Below are 21,386 nucleotides of genomic sequence, written 5' to 3'. Positions count from 1 at the left end.
GGACCTGTGGAAACCAGAGATGACTGTAACATGCTAAGAGCTGGAGAGAAGGAACAGTGTGATGGACTGGAACTCAGTGTTGTTGGACTGGAACTCGGGAGATCTGGGTTCTAGTCTCCACTCAGCTATGAAGCTCACTGGTTGACTCTGAGCCAGTCACTTATTCTTAGCCTACCCTACCTCACAGGGTTGTTGCAAGGATAAAATGGAGAGGAGGACCATGTAAGCCACCTTGGATTCCATAGAAGAGGAAGAAAATGTGGGATATAAATGTAATAATAAATAAATAAATAATAAAGACATGCTTATATGCAGCATAAACCCCAACAAGGACAGTTAATTACTCATCTAGGAGCCCCACGACAGCCTGGAGGCAAGGGCCTTTTGATGTGCCCAGCTTTAAAGCTGAAATCCCAAACACAGGTACTAAAGAGTAAGTCCCATTGAACACCATGGGACTTACATCAGAGTAAACATGCATAGAATTGTGCTGCAGAGAGAGCACTTGTGCCCCAAGCACTCATTCTGCTTTCCTGGGTTTTGGATGTTTACTTTCAGGCCACTTTGAAAAGGCTTATTTTTCCATTGTGTCTATTGTTCCAATGATGATATTCAGACAGCAATGGAACTGTGTGACTGGCACTGTTGGTCGAAGGGTAGGAGAGCTGGGCAGGCCACCTAAAACTTCCAGTAAGCCAGACATTAGATACCAGACAGGCTATCAAGTGCCCTATGCACAGGTTGAATTCGTGTGGAAAATCGTTCCTCCCTGGCAACACAAACTGAAATCAATACCTTTTAGAGACACCACTAAGATCAAATACAAACCCAGATTATATAGCTCAAAGCTTAATTTGAGGTGTCTGATGCCTTCCTATCCCACAACACCCAGGGTTGCTGAAGGCACACACCCCACTTAGCTTCAGTGTCCTTGTGTAAGAATTATTTATATCTACAGTTATGAGGTTCTTGGCTTTGTAATGTATAGTTCAGTGCCCCCGGCCCCTGTAAAGAGATGATGCAGTGCAATCCCAAGGATTTCTATTGGAGATCAGACATCATTTTGATAACCAGCAGTTTGGTTGATGAAGTTAATGTTTCTCTGAAGCCCCCAGGTATAGCTCAGTGGGGTGGTATTCCAGCTGCTGCTATCACAGCAAGGGAACCTAGCCAGTCTCAGGGAAGTTGGAACAAATGCTCTTATCAGCAGCCACACCTCCCTGTACAAACGTTGCCTGGTACCGTCACTTGCCAAGAATGCCCAGGACTGAATTCAGCTATAGCTTCGGTCAGATACTCCACCCACACCACACAGTTACTTTACTGGCAAAGAGCCAGTAACTGTCTGCTGCAGATGATAATGACTACAGCTACTATCCATTCCCATTCCAGACACAATGAGATCACTTCAATGTTTCCAGGAAGAGAGACAGGCAAGAGGTCTTGAAAAAATGAATGGTGGATTTCAATTAGCCAAGATTTACTGAGTCTTGTTTCCCTTTCATATCTGAGCCTTTTAGGGCCTATTGTGGCAGCCCATGCGCTCTTGGCCTAGTGCTAGTAACAACAGGGATAACAGATGCTGCAGTCCAGACCTTCCGAGATAACCACAGGCCTTCAATAAAAGCGAGATCTTTGTGAGATAAACTGCGCCGTATCCAATTGGCCTAAGTAATCACTGTCCAGTTAATTTTTATTTTAAACCTAGAAAAACAGTGAAATCCTACGCACAGTTACTTTGGAGTAATTCCCACTGAACATAGTGATAGTCACTCCTAAGTAAGCATGCAAAGAACCAAGCAGTGTCTCAAGATTAACAGGGACTTGAAGTGAGCCTCGTCAACTACAACTGGGGAGTTACTACAGCTTAGTGGTAGCGCACATGCTCTGCATATAAAATGGCCCCAGTTTTATGCTCTGGTGTTTCCAGTTAAAGTGGGAGTAGGTCTGGAATAAATTTCCAGAGGCGTAGCTGTGTTAGTCTGTAACAGCCAAAACAACAAAGAGTCTTGTGGCATTTTAAAGGCAAACAGATTTTTTTTCCAGCAGAACCTTTTGTGGACACTGTCCACTTCATCTGATGCATGAAATGTTAACTTCAAATTGGCAGATCTATATGCACAGGCTGGGGGTGGGAGTGATGTAAACTGTGTTGTCAGATGGAATTGAAATGCAAACATACAGATAGCGATAACAGATGCCATTCACAAAAACATTCATATGATTAAAAAAAACTTTGTCCTTATTCAAACCACAAGAAATAGAGTTGAAACCCTTGGAAAATTGTACTTCAGCAATTTCAAAGATGAAATTCCTCTGGCTAGCTTAAGGTTATTGACTGAATGTTCTGGGAGTTTGAAATGTCTCCACCACTGGCTTTCCACTTATTCTTTTGGAAAGGAACTCTGCCTGAACACTTGGTTGAGCTACTACTGATAATAACGGACCACTGGTCTGACTCAATGTAGGGAGCTTTTTCCATTATGTAAGAAAATGGAAGCCCAATTTCTTTTTGCCTTGTTTCTAATCGTAAACATATTTACTTGTAGCAGATCCCACTGATTTCAATGGGACCTACTTTCAAGCAAGCAGGGTTGGAATCACAGCTTTTATTTTCATTCAGTAAACTATCCCTACTCTTTTCAGACTATCTCCTAGAATACTGTTTATATATAATATTTTCTATGTCATATTCTTTGGGGATGATGTCAAAAAAAGGGCTCACATGGTTTTACAAGTTTAATCATAAGAAGTTGAAGAAATTTAATCTCATTTGCTTCAATTGGAAGCAAAAAAATGAAGTGAAAATCTTTTAAAATTACATGCATTTTGATGCTATTTCTGTTAGAGTTCCAAATGAGATTTTGTTGGAGTGAGAGGTGGACAAGTTGCCAAACACCCTTCTAGCCAGGAAGTTGTACCCTGCCAGCTCTCCTCCAGGAAAACCCAAACAAGGATTATATTAAAGGAGAAAGTAGCAACTTCTCCTTTAAGGACCTGACACTGGCAGCAAGAGGCAAGCCATATGCTTATAACTCAAAACACATCAACAGAGGTCAATAAGGAATGCTCTCTTTCCTCTATCAAGACATATGAGCTGCCCTCACTGATCCCAAAAGGGAATATTTCAGAACCAACTAGGAGGACTTTTGTATGGAACTAGACTGATCTCACATTCGCCTTTTCAGTTACTCCTTGAGTTTATATCACTGCCTTGCTTTGCAACTTGGAACTACACCAGATGCTCTTCCAGGATTCCATCCATTATCTTGGTAAGAGTCTAAGAAATGAAATTGGAAGACTGACCTTTGCGAAACCATTCTCCAAATTTAGGGCAAACACTAGATTACTGCACCAGAATAGTTCCAAACCAGTGTGTTCCAGGAGTAGTATCTAATGTTAGTCTTACATAGAGTAGACCCATTGAAATGAATGAGACTTATGTTAGTCACAACTAATTTAAGACCCAATCATTTCAATGGATCTATTTTATGTAGAACTAATATCAGACTACCACAGGACTCCCCAGGCACCTTCGGAGAGCAACATAAAAATGATCTGCGAAAGGAGTTGCTAAAAATATGGCATGCAAATATTTGTGGGAGGCACACAAATACATATGGAATTACTTACCATTTGGAAAAGCTAGAACACTGATGATTAGAAAGAAGAAAATCACAGAGAGGATGCCTTTCCAAATATTATCTTCTGGGGTTGAATCATCCCTAAAAAGATAAAGTTGGCAATTACAGCAAGAAAGAGGATTAAAACACTGCACATTGCTATGTGAAGGTTGTGGGGAGGGGACAAGGAGGAAAAGGCATTCTGCATGTGCTGAGAGACTTTACCTTCTTTAGACGCTGTAAAGCTAATTTAGCTAGTTTCAAACCCCATTAACTTGTTTTACTTGACAAACTTCTACCTCAGTTTGTATGACAGACAAGTTAATTGTGCAATTAATGCAAACATCTGCATACTTCTAGTCCTTCAGAATTCATTGTAATATTAGAGTACTCAAAGGACATGGCCAGAAGAAAGAGTCAGGTCTGGGATACACAGACTTGTCTACATCATGCATACCTACATCATGCATCCTATCTAAAAACAGCCAACTGGTAACCATTGCTTGAAAAAGATCTCTTATATTTCCATCATCTCATTCCAGGCAAAAGAAAACTGCAACAGTGTCTCTGCTGAATTGGGGCATGCTGGACACAGACTAGAAATTCTGACAAAGCTCTTTCAATATCTTTATTTTAGATAAGAGGATGCTCTTTGCCTCAATTAGAATAAATTAGGGAGGGATACAAGGAAGATTCTTCTGATTCATTTTGGAATACCATATTCTAGTAACTCAAACCATGCTGATACTGGGCATCACTGAAAATGGGAATATCACCTATTTAAGTAATTTAAATCCTAAACATGTACTATCTCAAATAGCAAGATTCAAGTATGGAAGATTCAGTGGGATCTTCACAGCCCCTAGACCATGTACGGACAGCATGGGAGTCACAAGTGACACAGGCAGATTGAGTTTGGACAGGAACAGAATGGCCCAAAGACCTAAACATGGTTCCAGTAGGTAAAACTTCCTCAAGACATAGGACTTGCATATGTACTATACTGCACACTTAAGAGTGGTTCCCTCATATACTTTGCATGACAAGTGGCACACTTGTCAAAAATATTGGTCACCATTGCAGTAAGTAATAGGCATTCCATTACACAGTATTTCATTCTCCCCTAGCTTTCTTAAGGAGATGCAAACTGTGGGCTCAGCCTATCCCACTTTTGATCAATATGCAAGACGCAGTAATATATACCTATATAAAAAGATTTTTAAAAATGAGAAGTGGGCCCAATGTTACAAATTGGGGCTAAAGGTGGTTCCTGCCTTAAAAAAAAGATTAAAGTTTAGTGAGGTCAGCACTGTGGACTGCTATATTATTTTCTTATGATTTTGTAAGCCAGCTCAAGCAATTGGAAAGGAGGAATAAAAGGGTTTCACATAAAAACAAACGATGAATAGTATTTATTTTATCCCATATTTTTCTCCTTGGCAATTCTCACAGAAATGAAAGTCATTAAGGGCACAATCTTATGCATGTTTACACAGAAAAAGTCCTACAGCTCTCAGCATGCCTTAGCCAGCCAGGATATATCAGCACTTAGTAGATGAGTGATAACACAAATGCAGGCTCTTTGAGCCATAGGTTAGTATGCTGTCAAGATATCTAAACACCTTACATAGTACTTTTAAAAAATGTCTTTAGACCTCATTCCTGAGTTTTCACTGTTGTTGCACTTTTTAAAAATTACAAAAAGAAAGCAAGTGCTAACACACTCACTATGTCATCCATGTTTAGCAGTTTTCTAATACAACCATTGTGGTGAAAAAGATAACTCAGGACCAAACTAGAAGTTACACCCAGATGCTTGTAACATTTCCCCAGTACTTCGTTTTAACCAAAAGTGGCCTCGGGAGAATGAAACTGGGAACTTAACCCACTGGCCATTCTGTGGCTCAGAATCACTCTCCAAAGCTGGTTCTCCTCCTTAAAAGTAGCCTGGAGGGAGAAAAAAAGTACAACCTTCATCTTCATTAACTATTCTTTAGAAAAGTACATAATGCACACTAAATGCTGAACAAAAATAAAACAGAAAACCCACCCCCGCATGTAGGTTCACAATCTTTCTTTCTTTTTTAAGAGGAAAAATGGGGGAAACACCTTCTCTCCCACTGCCACCTTGCCAGTTTTTCTTTCTCAAACACCACCACCAGTAGTTCCTTTGGTTTAAAAATAAATTTATTTTATTTATTATTGCATTTACATTCCGTTTTTTTCCTCCAAGGAGGCAGTGCCTCCTCCTCTCCATTTTATCCTCACAACAACCCTGTGAGGTAGGTTGGGCTGAGAGTCTTTGACTGGCCCAAAGTCACCCAGTGGGTTTCCATGGCCGAGTGGGGACTAGAACCCGGATCTCCAGACTCCTAGTCCCAACACTTTAGCCACTACACCACACTGGCTCTCACTACACTGCACTGGCTAAATGCCATGGAAATGTTACAAGCACCTTGGTCTAAGGCCTACCATGGCCATCATGCCCTCTTTCAGACATAACAAGCCACAGTCCTTCCCCCCTACCCCCTAACAAAATTGCCAACCCAACAATGGAGCTAAGAAGCAGCCTTTAGAAGCAGCTAAGAAGCAGCCTAATGGAATGCCTCTCCTGACCTGAGCATACCCAGACTCAACGATCAACATCTGGATCCCCCCTCAGAGTGCCACCTCCAAGGGAGGACGAGAAGGTGACAACAAGGGAGAGGACCTTTTCAGTGGTGCCCCCCTGACTGTGAGCTCCCCAAAGAGGTCTGCCTGGTGCCGACACTGTCATCCTTTTGACGCTAGGTTAAGATTGCCCTCTACTCCCAGGCGTTTAATGGCATATGATGGGGCATTTATGCCAGTTGTCTAAACAGGCTTAGTATTTTTTTGAAACTGTTACTAGTTGTCTAAATTGTTTTAAATTTTGGATATTTAAATGTTTATGCTGTATCTTACACTTATGTTTAATGTTATATTTTATTGTCTTATGAATTGCTATAAATCATCTTATGTTTAAAAAGTGAACTATGAGAACTCATCCAGCTAAACCACTGAACTACTTCAGTCCTAGAGTTCCAGAGAAGACACGCACACACACACTGGATAGATGACCAATACTTTTGCATCAGGGTGTCAGATGCACTTTTCCCAAGAGAAACGTTCCAGAACACCTGCTAACTAGCACTGTCAGGTGCTTTACAAAAAACACAACTCTCCTTCCCATGAGTATCTTTACGAGCTCGAGAGAAAAGTAATTGCTAGCAGGCAGGCTTTGACAAGCACAGAGTATGACGGAAAATGTTACATGGCTCTTTCTTTATTAACTTTCAGTCTCAGCGTATTTGTGGAGTTACATAAAGGCAGCTTACATTAAAGTACCAAGTCCACCCCATATAAGACAGAAAAATCTCAATTTAAAGATAATTTAGGATTTAGACACACACACACCTCCCTCTGCCAGCATAGATTGCTGAGGCATGCTGGGTGATGTAGGACTTTTTTCTGGTCTGGCAGTAATCTAGGACCTTCTGCTTGGCATGCAGAAAGTCCAAGGTTCAATCTTCAGCATCTCCAGGTAGGGCTAGGACAGAATCTTTCCAGGATCCGTGGAAGAGCCACTGCCAGTCAGTGTTGACAATACTTGGGCTAGATAGACCAATGGTCTGATTCAGACAGCCTCCTATGTTCTTCCAAGGCTGAGTTCGGACGACACATTAATCAACGGTTGTTTCCCATTCTGTTCCTATTACCCACCCACCCCAGTTGATTAACCTGTTGTCCAACTCAACCCAAGTCGCCTCCACATTTCCCACTCTCTTTCCCTCTTCCTATCAGTACTTCCTAACATCTTTCCCAGACACCTCCCTCTGACTTCACCCTCTCTATCTAGTCTGCTGGAGAGAATAAACCTTCTCATTCAGTTGGTCTGGTGGGGGAGCAGAATTAAGTCCACACATCTTGATAGTCTGTTGCAATCGAGTAAGGAACTTTCCAGCTCAACCCTATACCCATCTTCTCCGAAGTAGGTCCTATTGAATCCTCCCATATAAGTGGGTGTACGATTGCAGCCTCAAGGTAAAATCCAACAGAAATCCTATGTTAGCGTATATCCACTGAAATGAGTGGGACTTAAGTTAGACATGACTAACCGAAGTCCCATTCATTTCAACGGGTCTACTTGAAGGAGAACTTACATTGGATTTTACCCCAGCGGCTGCACACTTACCTGAGAGTAAGGCCCACAAAGCCGGGCGGGACTTACCTCTGAATAAACATATACTGGGTTGTGCTGTCATAAAAAGGGGGCTCCTTTTTATGTATCATTACATCCATCAGCCCGCTTTTCTTCCGTGATGGAACCCAAGTGGGTCAACATCGGGCTTTCGCTACCAGGCACTGACCATACCCAGCCCAGCTTCAGCAAGGCTGCGGCATCGTGTGCCTTCAGACCATGCACTGGAGGGGCTCGACAGGCGCCCCGATCCTACGATGCTGACGCTCCATGGGGCTCATACTCTCTCTCGAGCCTTTCGCCCGGAGGGTCACTATCCTTCACTGGATGTGGGGCAGAGCCTCTCCTGTTCATCCCACCTTCCCTCCCTGCAGCTCTCCCGCTTCCTCACCCCCCTCAGGCGCGGGTACCTGGTGAAGGCGAAGGCCATGAGGCTGAGGATGGTGAAGCTGAGCAGGGTGATGGTGTGGGGCCGGTAGAAGAACTCCAGCGTGATGTCCTCCACCTGCTGCTCGTTGATCATGCGGAAGTGCAGCCGGTAGTTCACGTCGTCCTTGCTCAGGGTCCGGCTGCCCATGTACGACGCCATGGCTCCGGCTCGCCCCCGCTGCCCACTCCCGGGCACTGCCGCTACTACTGCGGCGGCCCCTCACTGCCGTCGCCTCGACCCGCCCGCGGAGGAAAGAGAGCGAAGGACGCCAGAGACAACAGGCGGCCAGGCAGCGGCGCCGTGGTAGCAGCGGCCCGGAAAAGGGACGGGAGGGGAGCGGAGGCGCTACGGAGGGCCGGGCCTTGCTTTGCCGCCGCAGGCCACGGGGAGGAGCCGGCTTGGCAGCCTCGCCTCCTTCGCTCGCGTCAGAGGCCGCCGCCGCGCTGACAGGAAGCGCTCTGGCGACTGTGGGAGGGGGACCGGCCTGGGCCTCCATGCGGGAGACGAGCAGGAGCCTGTGAGGGGACTCCCCGCGGCTGGCGGCTGCCAGGTAAAAGCGGTAAGGCGACCCCCCGGCGTGGCGGGCGAGCGAGCCTTCTCCCTCGAAGGGAAGCCAGCCTGGCGTGGGTGCCTTTTCCGAAGAAAGTTCCCTCAGGCTCAGAGAGTTCTCTTTGGTGGAGGACAGCCCTGAATTAAACCTTAAAGCAATATAAGCACGTGCTTGGGGCACCAAGGGAAGGGGGGCGTCTCCAAAATTGAAAAAAGTATGCTCTCGAGATCACATAATTTCAATAGAGATAATCTATTGATCTTATTTTGTCTTATAATCTTTTGGAGAGTGATTAAAAATCGTTTTCAATATATATTTTTTTGCATTTGCATTTCCCCCTTATAACAGTTTTTTTAAAAAATGCATAAAACAGTGATGAAAAATTTGTATTTTTTCCTGTTGCCCTTGTTATAAGTAATTGACTTATATTGATTGCTGCTAATTAGTGTTAAATATAATTAAAAACAGTTTATATTTAATATAGTTGTGGCATGGGGAATGGCTTTGAAGAAAACTGAGTTTTTAATGTCTTATTTCACCTTCAGCACTTACTGAATTTTAATGTCTTGCGGGCTAAGCAATGGAAGGGCCAAGGGGGCACCATTTGGGGGCTGTGTTTAGGGCATCGGCTTGCCTTAATCCGGCCCTGGAAGAGGAGAATAGCGGGTTTTGTCCTCTCGCTTCATCCCCGTGAGAGATTTTTTTAATTGATCTCACAAAGGCTTGAACGGGTTCGGGTACCACCCATTGCTCCGGTGCATGTTTTCTCCGAGGTAAGCCCCATTGAGTTCTATGGTCAATGGCGCTTTCTCCCAAATCATTGTGCATACGATTATAGCCCCGTTCTGGAAGAAAAAGGGTGGAATCCTAGGGACATACCTGGGACTAAGTCCCATTGAACCCAGTGGAATAGGCAGCTCGTTCTTATTGCATGATTACTTGATGGAAAAACTGCTTTCCTGTACTAGCAAGGGTAGGGCAGAAAAAGATTTCGGGACTGTAATTCCCAGCATTCTTAACTTTTGGCCATGCTGACAGGGGTTTCTGGGAGTTGAAGTCCCAAACAGGAGATTTACCCTCTGCTCAGTCTTCTCTCCTGGGGTATATTAAGTGGGGAGTAATTCCCATTAAATATCATAGTTATGTTCAAATAAACATGTGTCTTCCAGTGAAGGCTTCCTTCTCTAATTATGACTTCCAGTTTGTGACCTTATCTTCTTTCCTGCCCTGCCTTCTCTTCCTATTTGTTTGCAATGTCCAGGTTCAGTCACTCCTGGAACTTTTAAGTGTTTCAGCTTATTCCTTTTAAATGAAATGCTTACAGTTCAATGACAATGTACTGTAACAATTAAATTTAGACTGCAACTGTGTGCACACGAACACAAGAGTGTTTGGGCAGGTTAGCTCATAAAAAATGTAGGCTTATTTGCGAATTTAGAATATTTAATTGTTTACATGTATAACCTTATCTTCCCAGCATGTTTACTCAGAAGTAAGTCCCATTGTGTTCATTGGGGCGTACCTCCTAATGAACACAGTGGGGCTTACTTCTGAGAAAACATGTAGAGAAGATAAGGCTATGCATATAAGTACTTAAATATTCTAAAATCATGAATAAGCCTACATCATTTTTTACAAGCCAACTTGCCCAAACATACCTGCTTATCTAATTTATTTATGGCACATTGATAGCCTGCAAGAGAGAAGGAGAGAGAGAGAGAGAGAGAGAGAAGGAGAGAGAGAGAGATTCCTTGCCTGGCTAGTGTAAGCAATTCTTGCTTACTACAGGGGATATATTTTATAGACAAATCTGAAATGATTAATTTAAAAATGTGGCTTTTGAAATAGCCTTTTCCTCTGTTTTATGACTTCAGGGTTTTATGGGGAGAAGTGTTGAGCAAAATGTATTACTAGTAATGTCCTCAGTGGGCTCCTTTCCCTGAATGGATCCTCTTTCTCCTTGCTATTACCATGGTTTAAGGTGTCTTCTGAACTGGGCCTTTGCCTTCTCCATCTGGACCTGGTTTGCATCACTATCCAGAGGAACAAGTGCAGGCTACTGCTGCTCCTTGTTTTTGTCAGTGCTTGCTCACTTGGAGAAAATTGGCAAATGGGCACCAAAAGCAAGGAACAGCACAACCAGGGGATGCAAGAGTTGGCAGTGGAACTCCTTCTGGGGCATGGGCCTCAGGGATGCTTATTGAGACTGTAGCCAGCAACAAAGTCCTAAAGCATTTACTTTAAGATACTACTGTTGCTATATGAACATCCAGCATAACCACAGAATTGCTTTAGCCTAGGGCAATGGGCCACCATGGCCATTTGTGTGACTCCTTGGTTCCTGTTGCTGCTTAAATCCCAGCAATTCTCCTGGACTCCCAAACAATTCTCCTGGGCTCCCAGTATCTGCTACCTGAGGCAGTCGCCCCACTCTTCCTAATGGGAGGTCATCATACTGTGAGCAAAATATTGTTTTTAATATTCCTGTAACCTTTGCTGTTATGGTCTTTTATTACAGAATATCTTCAGTAAGATGGCTTTGTTGACCCGACAGATATCCAGATGCTGTCCCTTGTTAAAGACATGCAGTATTGTGAACAATACAGAACAACTGAGAAAAAGATCCATCAAATTGTGGACACTGTCTCTTGAACAATTGAGTTTGCCGTCGCTTAGTCTTCATGTCCGTCAATCAGTGTTAAACAGCTCTAGGAGTTTATTTTTTTATAACCATATACGGTACTGCAGTTCAAGTACTGAACCGAATCAGAGTCCAGAAAATAATTCACTTTCTTTAGTTAATAAAATAGAAGTAAGATCTAGTTCAGATGCCGAAGAATTATATGAAGGTAAGTAATGAGTAAAATATATATGGTAATAAGGAATTTTTTGGAGCTGAGATGATCTTAACACCATATCTAAAGTTGTGATTTAAACCTCATTTAGCTTTGCCTTTTTCATGTAAAGGGCCTTGGAATGATTGGATTGTGTTTACAAATTATTGTTTATGAATAAACTTTTCAGTTACAATATTTATGCAGTTTGGGGTAGTGGTTACAGTGTTGGGAAGACCCTGGTTTAAATCCCTGCTAAGTATGAAACTCTCTGGGTCACCTTAGACCAGTCATACTGCCTAGAGACTAACTTACTTTACATAGTTGTTAAGATAAAATTTTACCCCTTGGAGAAAGGGCAGAATAAAAAGTTAATAAATCTATAAAAAAATGTTTGGTCCTAGTATCTGAGATAGTGGGTTGGTAGAGACATATACAAGTGCTCTAGCATTTGCACTAGCCTCCTATTGTCATTTTGTCAAGTGTTCACTTTGAATATTAAAGCCCTTAATACTTTGGGTTCTGTTCCTAAGAGACTTCCCCCCCTTATGTTTCTTTGTGATCTCTTAGAAGAGCTTACAGTGTCTTCCTGAGTAGTGCAATCTTCTTGTAGAGAGGCTTTCTGCGTAGCTCCTCCAAAACTATGGAACTCTCTGAGCATTGTGAGTCCTTATTTAGTCTAGCTTTCAGTGATTGGGATTGAGCCACTGGGTGGTGCTCAAGTGACTTGGCTTCTATTCTATTGTTCCCCCTGATTGTCAGATTTGCCTCTTTTCCTTGGAGGAAAACGTCTCATTTGTGTCTGCAGCAAGTTTGCTCTTTTGTTTAAACCACTAAACTGGTTTGCAGAACTACAAACCAGTTAGTCTAAGTGGCAAACTATGGTTTGCTGTGCACTGGAGTTTCCAATCTCAGTGTGAGGGGAGTAGGGCATGCACAACCCTGAGACTTATGCCTGCTCATGCTTGTAACACCAAACTATGATTTGGCATTGCATCTGACCAGCAACTTTGTTTTCTGTGCTGATGCTGTCCTGAACCACATCTTTGGCAGTAAAACTGAAGAAATCATTAGAACTTCTACTTAATGTATTTATTAGAGGCAGGTTATTTGAGTCTCAACTGAACTCAGTCCAATCTTTTTTGTCCAGGGAAAAAGATTTAAAAATGAATTAACTTGAATGAATTTTTACAAAGATGATTTTGGTGTGTGGCTTATGGTAAAATACTCTAATGTACTAGACAGTGGATAAAAACCATCTAGTACATTAGAGTTCCCAACCTGATACTATTCTACTACAGCAGAATAGCAAAATTCAATAGGAATCTTGTGGCATCTTAAAGTCTACCTGATTTATTACGGTATATGTTTTCATGGACTATGGCTCATGAAATCTTGCACCACTACAAAACTGTTGTCTTTTAAAATGTCACAAGGTTCGTATTGGTTTTTGCTGCCACACTTTTGAAACTAGGAAAATAGGATCCCTCTGCCTCAAAGGATCCACCTGCTGTTGTTACTCTTGTTCTGTCATTTTTAGCAATGACATCCCACTTGCTGTTGAAAGTTACACAAACGTCAAGCTAAAGGCAATAGGTGAAACTTTTTGAATAGTCCGATCAAAGCAAAGTAATATGTATGAAATTGAGTTATTTCAGAAATGTAAGTACTTAAAATGAGAGAACATGCAGAAAGGTGCACAGGACTATTGCAGAGCTGGGAGCAGTATTTATTTATATATTTATTTATTAAAAAACATTTCCTTATAAAATTGATTTTTCCCTACAACTTGCTGTCTCTTGTTGAACTGACATCTGCTAAGAAGTACAAAGTTGTTTTAACAGGAAGCAATGTTGGTAGACCAATTTTGAATAATGGTGTTCACTATGTATAAAATTTACTGTGTGCTGTGCTTTCCTAGTTTCTTAAATAATTACTATTTTTTCCCATTTTAATTATCTTTAGGTTTAGAAGATGCACTTCCTCCATCTGCCTTGGAGGAGATTTCAGAAGACGAAGCTCTTCAGATCCTAGCTAAGCCACCCCTTCCTGCTGAATCTTTCACACTTCAAGATTATGTTGATCATTCAGAAACACTGCAGAAGTTGGTGCTTCTAGGTAAGCGTACATCTACTTTGTAGTTTCTTTGTGATATGCTGGAAACGCTTCAGTCAACACACCCTGCTTTACTAATAGCAAATTATTATATTGTAGGCATAGCAGCCTTATAATAGCAGAATGTATAGAAAAAATATGGGGCAAGATATAAGGCAGGGGTGGGGGCAGGAAGGTGAAATACCACTGCAGCAGCATCCACTTTCCTCAAGAGCAGGAAGCACCTTTCATTACTCTAGCAATTCTTGTTCTCCAGAGTGAAACGCCTGCATTTTGAGTTGCAGGCGTTAAAATCTCTGCAAGTAAAAAGTTAACAATTGAAGCAGCTTTGGGCCTTTCCTACCATTATCTTTATTGGTGTAGAGCTGCTGTATCATAGTTCCTTTTGGTGCCATTTGCTAACATCAGAAATCTGAGTTTATGAGGGGAGGAATGCTCAGTTTAACCCAGAAAACGTGTTAAAGACACTGGGTTGGATCCAGATGTACTCCTCCAATTTAGAGTAGGCACGTTAAAATCAAGGGGACTTAAATTAGTCATGACTAACTTAAGTCCCATCAATTTCAAGGATCAGCTCTAAGTAAGACTAAATCTGAATCCAACCCACTGTACAAAAAATGTGTTTGCTTATAAATATTTATGCCATAAGAAATATGACGTTTATTCCATTGAGCATTTTTTGATGAATATGCTGCAGGAGTCGATTTGTCTAAAGTGGAAAAACGTTCAAAGGCAGCCCAGCTTCTTCTAAGGTTGGACTTTGAAAAAGATATAAGAAAAATCCTTCTGTTTCTTAAGGATGTTGGTGTGGAAGATAAGCAGCTTGGGGCATTTCTCACTAAGAATCCTTATATTCTCATAGAAGATCTGGAGAATTTAGAAACAAGGTAAAATGTCTTCTATAAACATCAGCTCAATAGACCATTCATAGAAGAGTGCACTCTTTATTCATCATTTTTATGCCTGAAATATGTTGCTATAGGGATTTTGCACAGCCTGTTTAAACTGTTATCAAATTTTGTAGGGAGGCAAGGGGTGGCTCATGACTCACAATTTCAAGTGTTCCGCATATACAAATGCAACATCTGCTATCTGGACTATGAGAAGGTCAAGCTCCATTCATTATTGCACATGATTATTTCCAAATGGGACTCCAAAAATGAGTACTGATTTTGCATATATTATTTTTGCTTTTCTTGGGGCTTTTCCTGAAGCTAGAGAAGAGAGAGAGGTACTTTGTCTATTTTCAGCAGAATTTGCAGAACATTTTGAATCATGGGTGCAGAATTCTGTTTTTGACACTCTTCTAAAGTTAGCAAGTGTTAAAGCAGGTTAGCTTTTCTTATGTGGACACCCAACTAAGTTAAAGGACAACTATTTCAAGAAAGGAGGATTAGAATTCAGCTTATGAAGTAAACATGAACCTAGATGTAGGGGCGACTGCAAAAACAAAACCATTTTTTAAGAAAAAAATAAAAATCAGATGTTCTTTTTTGTTGGAATTATTCTTGGAACCTTTTGGACATAGTGAAGTGAAAGAAAACAGACGGAGAAAGCGGGAAGCTGGCTAGTGATGCATATCACTTGCCTCACCCTTCCGCTTGAATGCTTGTTATTAGTTGGCTATTCTGGCTGAACAAAACAATCCAGGCTTTTACTGATAAAGGGCAGTATATCCTAAGCACACTGCAGCTAAAGCGGAATGAACAAAAGCATAGATCTGTTTATCTAAAGTGAAAGCGTCATTCTTGCAATTGTCAATATCCGCTTGTGAGAGAAAATGCAAAGCTGAGCAGTAAAAAGGGTTAGATTCAAGGATAACCTGAGTAGTTCTGTTGACCTAGCATAGATAACCTGCTCAATCTTAGCAATGAAATGATTTCCCATAAAAGTGAGTCATTGATATGATCTCTTCTAAACATAGCAATTGTGAACTCAAATCTTCAAGTATAGATCCTTATGCAGCCCAAACAGCCCCAGTCTCAGGCAAACCCCAAGGTTTCCAAAAGTATACAAAACTTTAGGGGTGGGGGGAGACCCCAGAACAGCCTAATGAGTGAGATGCTAAGTGGCCATGGAATGCTGGCTACTTGTTAAGAGGAGGGGAAATGGAAAACCAGGAGGGAGGGGAGGACAAATGAGAGCAGTGTGTCCTGGGAAAAGGTACAACTGGTTGGAACCCGAACAAAAGCACTCCACACATGTTGTTGCAATTTCCGCTTGTCTTTTTTGAATATAGAATGTTAGGAATGTATAGGGAAACTGGAATTCTGGGGCAGGTGAGCAGACACACTTATGCTGGTATTGATGGAAAATATGTGTACTTCTGTCACCCCACCAAATTATTACTTGAAATGAAGACTGTGTGAAGCCTGCTGTAGATGAATCAGTCCACTGATATATCCAGCTCAGTGTGGATTTTATACTGACTGGCAGCAGTTCTCCAGGGATTCGAACAGGAGACTTTCCTAGTCCTTTGATAGTGTGCCTAGACCCAGTTGGCTTTTGGGTTTGATGCATTAATAACTTGATACAAACATTTGTGCTTACATATCTGCCTGTAGTGATAACATAATCAAATGCAACAGAAACAGGATGCTATATTTTGTAATGTTGGGCTGAAGCAACCTCCAAAACATTAGTTGTTTTGTCACTTAATCCCAATATATGTCCTTAAATTAAAATCTCACTCTGTTCAATGGGGCTTACTCCTAGGTAAGTGTTCACAAGGATGGAAGCCTTGTGATTGAGCCACCAATGGGACATGCATCTCAGCCCTTTGCATGCTTACTCATGTTCTTCCCCGTCTTCCTCTTTCATGTGCCAGGGGAAATCAAAGCTTCCACTTCCAATTTAGAACTAACCACACTTCCCTGTGATATCTGGAAAATTAGGAAACATTGTTTGGCTTAAGCTATGGCTAGTGAAAGGGTTTAAAACTATGGTTCTGTCCTGGCTTGTCCTCACTAACCATAGCTTAAACAGAAGATAGTTTCTTAGTTTTCTGGAAGTGGTTAGTTTAAAATCAGATGCATAAGTTCTAGGTCTCCTCCTGGCATGCAGAAGAAAGGGTAAGGGAGAGCAAAGAAGCTTGAGGTTCACTGCATTTCATTCTAGTTGTGGGAAAGAGTGCTTTTTAGGAAGCAGACAATAAGACCAGTCAGTGGAACTATTATGGTGGTGCTTAACTCCCTAGATATAGAAGCTTATGGAGGCATTAGCCCTTCCTCTTTCTTCAGTGCTTGTGTGTGCAGTTGAACAGCACCATGTTATGCTTGTGCACAAGACAAGTTCCCAGTGCATTTTGGCTGGTATTTCTTTGTAGTAAGGAAATGATGTAGATGTTTAGGATTGCTGCCTTGGTAACGTGATCTCAGTTTTTCTTTTAAAGATGTCCCCCAGGTTCTCTGTTAAAAAGCACTTTTTGATTGCGAAAGTGGCCATTGTTTTTCAGTGGTTCTTCTAGCATGAGTCATTTGGAATAATAAAATCAGCCCTCAGAACTAAGATGGTACTGAGAGATTTTTTATTTAAATACAGCTGGAAATCATTAAACTAATTCTTAAGTGTTAATATTTTTGTGCTAGAGTGTTTATTTCTTTTGTCATTAATTGGAAGTCATAGTATTTTGCTTTTGTCATACCTGCAGACGTTTCCACCCTTCTTGGCAGCTTTGCTTGTTAATATTATTAAAACATCTGTCATTTCGATAGATACTGCTAAGCAGATTGACACAGCTGAATAAATGATGGCCATTGTTATTTCCTTCATTTTAATTTTGATCTTCCTCTCTTCCAGGATAGCTTATCTAATATCAAAGAAATTCAGCAAAGAAGCAATTGCACGAATGGTCTTAGGAGCTCCATATTTACTCCTCTTTTCTGTGGAAAGACTGGATAATAGGCTGGGCTTCTTCCAAAAAGAAGTTGGCTTAAATCCACAAAAGGTGCCTTCTGCTTCCACGAGTAGTTTTAGAATCAAAGGTTACAGGAGGGGGCATATTAAGAACATAAGAGCCATGCTGGATCAGACCAAGGGTCCATCTACTCCAGCACTCTGTTAACACAGTGGCCAACCAGCTGTTGACCAGGGACCCAGAAGCAGGACACAGTGCAACAGCACCCTCCCACCCATGTTCCCCAGCAACTGGTGTATACAGGCTTACTGCTCTGATACTGGACGTTGCACTTAGCTATCAGGACTAGTAGCCATTGATAGCCTCCTCCTCCAGGAGTTTATCCAAGCCCCCTTTTAAAGCCATCCAAATTGGTGGCCGTCACCACATCTTGTGGTAGTGAATTGTTGAAAGAACTTCACAAGCAAGTAGCAAGAATCTCTAGCATTACAGGAACTTCAAGCTACAACTTTGTTCCCACGTAATGGCAGTTCACGCTGTCTCCTGCACAGTCACCACTTCTGCTTTGCACCCACTTTCATAAACAACCCAAGAATGCCCCCTTTAACCATAAATTAAAACTCTAGGTTGTTTGTCCCTCAACAATCCAAAGTTCTAGCTTTGGATGTTACTTAAATAACATGCTTCTGTTCCTTTTAAAAAAATCAAAACTGATTCAAAGTGGAAGCAGTGAGCACGTGGGAAGCAGCAAGTGTACATGCTGCACTGACTAACTATGGCTTATTTAACCCTTAGCCATGTGCAAACCGGACCATTGTTTCTGACATTATCTTAGAACAATATATGTGGCCAATGATATCCAGATGATTGAGGAACACCTAGTACATTTGGATTACTAGGTGTTCAGCTGAAATAAATGTTACTTTGTATGGGATAATCCTGTCATAAATTAACAGAGAAATTCATTAACCTGGAATTTCAAATAACTGAAGATCATGGAATGGAGGTTCAGCTAGATGTAAAAGCACAATACGGTGTGTCCTTGTCCTTCATACTCCCTGTTGAAATGGTGTACCTGCTCTAAAACACACTCATAAATTTGTCACAGATGATTGTATATGTGGTTCTTTTCTGCAGACATATCCATGTAGGAAAATAATTTCATATAATCCCAAATCTGAGGCACAATGTCCTGCCCTTGAATTTTTAGCTGAGAGGGCTACTTCACACATAATATTTTTTCCTAAACAGAAGTAAGCAAAAATGAGAGGTATGTCATTGTGTGTTGATATGGCACAAGTATTTATTTTTGTAGTTATGCATATTTGGAAACAGCTGCACTAATGTGTTCATATTACAATAAACAGCATCTTCACACATGATGTGTAAGTATTTTCCATGCAAGGGGACTACATCTGTGAAGGAAAAATGTCAAATGTGGAGGGACTTTGATCACACAATGAAGAATGTGCATTTTCTCAAGTAGAATAATAAAATGCTGTTTTCAAAGTGGCCATGTGTAAAAACAATCCACCAAAGAAACACAAGCCCTTAAAAATATATTACAAATACTAATAGTTTACATATTTTGCCTTACTTGTGTTTAAAATATAGACCAGAGATCTAGTGACTCGTCTTCCAAGGTTACTAACTGGCACTCTTGAATTGATAAAAGAGAATTTGAAGGTAAGTCTCCTATTATGGCTGTTTTCTGGCATCATTAGCCATTCCAGCTTAGAGGTGCTTTGAGATACTACACAAAATGTGTAGTAAGTAATCTGAGAGAGGTTTTTACAGGCAACAATATTACTTAATACTTATGTAGCAGAGTGCTTTATGAGTAATGCCCTGGTCGTGTGAGATGCTGCATAAGAACTATGTAAGATTGGACACTAGCATCCTGGAGAAAAGGGTACAGATGGTTCCATTACATAAGCACTGGGACTCTTAACTCAAAACCAGTGTTTTTCTTGCTGCCTCACAAACACAGCATAAGAATATGGACTAAAGGATTTTCCAAAATTCACGCTTCATTCTGGGCAATCTGCACAGTTGTGATGGGGTGTTAGTGCTCTTCAAATCACAGAAATGCCTCACTTCCCGCATCTTAATATGTAAATAAAATATAACCCTCTTCCTTGATGTACTACAAGCTACATTGATTGAATTCATCTCAATTACTCTTTTTCAGGTGTACGAGCTTGAACTTGGATTTAGTCGGAATGAAATTCGGCACATTGTACACAGAATCCCAAAGAATTTAAGTATAAGCAAAAGGAAACTAACACAGACTTTTGATTACTTGCACAATGTAATGGGCATTCCCCACCAGCTCATGGTTCATTTTCCTCAGGTGAGACCCTTTAAGGTTACCTAGCTAACCTCAGCTACAGCTTGAAAACTGGTTTAAGGGATCAATATTAAAGGCACAATTATAAGTAAAGAGACAGATTAATGTATTCTAAAAGTTCATTCACTTTGCTCACATGTATACAATTATTTGCAAATACAGGTAGCCTTAAATGCCATGTGGCTCAGTCCAATACATATTTACTCAGAAGAAAGTTCTATTGATTCCTATACTAAGCGTACATAGGATTGCAATCCTTTAAAATTGTTAGCCTTAACTTGTGTTTTTCATTTCAGGTTTTTAATTCAAAGCTGTTACGAATCAAAGAAAGGCACATGTTTCTTAAATTCCTGGGGAGAGCACAATATGATCCAGAGCAGCCAGGCTATATTTCCTTGGAGAAACTGGCATCTTTGCCCGACGATGTGTTTTGCACAGAAGTTGCTAAAGCAGAAGTTCAGGACTTCCAAACTTTTTTGAAAACCCTGTGAAGTAACATTAAAAAAAAAAAAGACGTCTTTGTAAAATAAATCTGTTGTTCTTCTTATTTCAAGCGTTGAGGTAAAAATGATAACACGTGAAGATACTTCAATGAGTAAAAATAACATTTAATTCCATAAACCAACTAGAAAGGAAATTCTTGACTTTTGTTCCAGCAGTCATTCTGCTTGGCCCTAGTAGTTGTCACCATTGGCACTGGGGCTTGGCCTAGTTAATGTATACATGATGATAAGAGAACATCAGTTTTTTAGGTTTATTGCAGACCATTGCTAATTGGTTAGTATTACCTCATCCCAAATCTGCTGTAGTTAGCATAACTGTAAGTAAGGAATCTGGGTGAGGCACCTCCTTCTCCTTTCCTGCTCCTCTCCTACCCACTCCCTTACTACTTCCATTACCATGATAACCCTATGATCTCTTCTGGCAGGCCTATCCAGTGGAATTTTAGGACGCTTTTAGTATGTTTTTAGGAAGTTTTAAATATTGCGTTTTGATTAATATTTTATGTATTTTATACTTCTTGTTGTTCCCTGCCTCGATCAGGATGGAGAGGCGGGTTAGAAATTTATTATTATTATTGGATTGGGCAGGCTACTAGTACAATTCACTGGATCATTGCACCAGCCAACATGTGGCTTGGATAGGAACTGTTGCAAAAATAGCTTGTTCCCTGGTGTACCAAGTCCAATTCAGCACACAAGGAGGAGAGGGGAACAAGCTATTTTTGCAACAGAACCAGTCATGGCAATGCCTGTGTAATATGAGCAGTGACATCTTATAACTATAACTTATTGCATTTGTATACCGCCCCATAGCCGAAGCTCTCTGGGCGGTTCACATAAGATAAACACATTTAAAAACAATATACAAAAATTAAAAACCACAAAAACAAACAAAATGCACATACA

The 21,386-nt window shown here is 41.1% G+C and overlaps 2 protein-coding genes across 4 annotated transcripts in view; one reads left to right on the top strand and one right to left on the bottom strand.

Annotated features, from left to right (window-relative positions):
- Positions 1 to 8,449, bottom strand: part of PTDSS1 (phosphatidylserine synthase 1) — a 43,288-nt gene extending 34,839 nt beyond the window's left edge. Inside the window, exons 1-2 of the mRNA XM_063130979.1 lie at positions 8,253 to 8,449; positions 3,634 to 3,725 (exon numbers count right to left, since the gene is read on the bottom strand). Coding sequence (XP_062987049.1) covers positions 3,634 to 3,725; positions 8,253 to 8,431 — 271 coding nt within the window. The 5' untranslated portion in view covers positions 8,432 to 8,449. The remainder of the gene's footprint in view (positions 1 to 3,633; positions 3,726 to 8,252) is intronic.
- Positions 8,450 to 8,722: 273 nt separating this feature from the next.
- MTERF3 (mitochondrial transcription termination factor 3) lies at positions 8,723 to 20,533 on the top strand. 3 transcript variants are annotated; one of them, XM_063130981.1, is made up of 9 exons: positions 8,772 to 8,831; positions 9,368 to 9,595; positions 11,341 to 11,671; positions 13,622 to 13,774; positions 14,469 to 14,658; positions 17,570 to 17,717; positions 19,242 to 19,313; positions 19,819 to 19,980; positions 20,274 to 20,533. In XM_063130981.1, exons 3-9 carry the CDS (start codon positions 11,356 to 11,358, stop codon positions 20,466 to 20,468), a joined length of 1,236 nt encoding a protein of 411 aa, XP_062987051.1. In that variant the 5' UTR covers positions 8,772 to 8,831; positions 9,368 to 9,595; positions 11,341 to 11,355; the 3' UTR covers positions 20,469 to 20,533. The 3 variants fall into 3 exon arrangements, with proteins under 3 accessions (XP_062987053.1, XP_062987052.1, XP_062987051.1); XM_063130983.1 differs by lacking the exon at positions 9,368 to 9,595 and having other exon boundaries at positions 8,723 to 8,831; XM_063130982.1 differs by lacking the exon at positions 9,368 to 9,595 and having other exon boundaries at positions 8,748 to 8,822.
- The last annotated feature ends 853 nt before the right edge of the window (positions 20,534 to 21,386 follow it).

This window comes from Elgaria multicarinata, chromosome 7 (genome assembly GCF_023053635.1).
Source record: "Elgaria multicarinata webbii isolate HBS135686 ecotype San Diego chromosome 7, rElgMul1.1.pri, whole genome shotgun sequence".
NCBI lineage: Eukaryota > Metazoa > Chordata > Lepidosauria > Squamata > Anguidae > Elgaria > Elgaria multicarinata.
The sequence above is the reverse complement of the archived record's forward strand: the minus strand, read 5'-3'. Positions and strand labels throughout refer to the sequence as shown.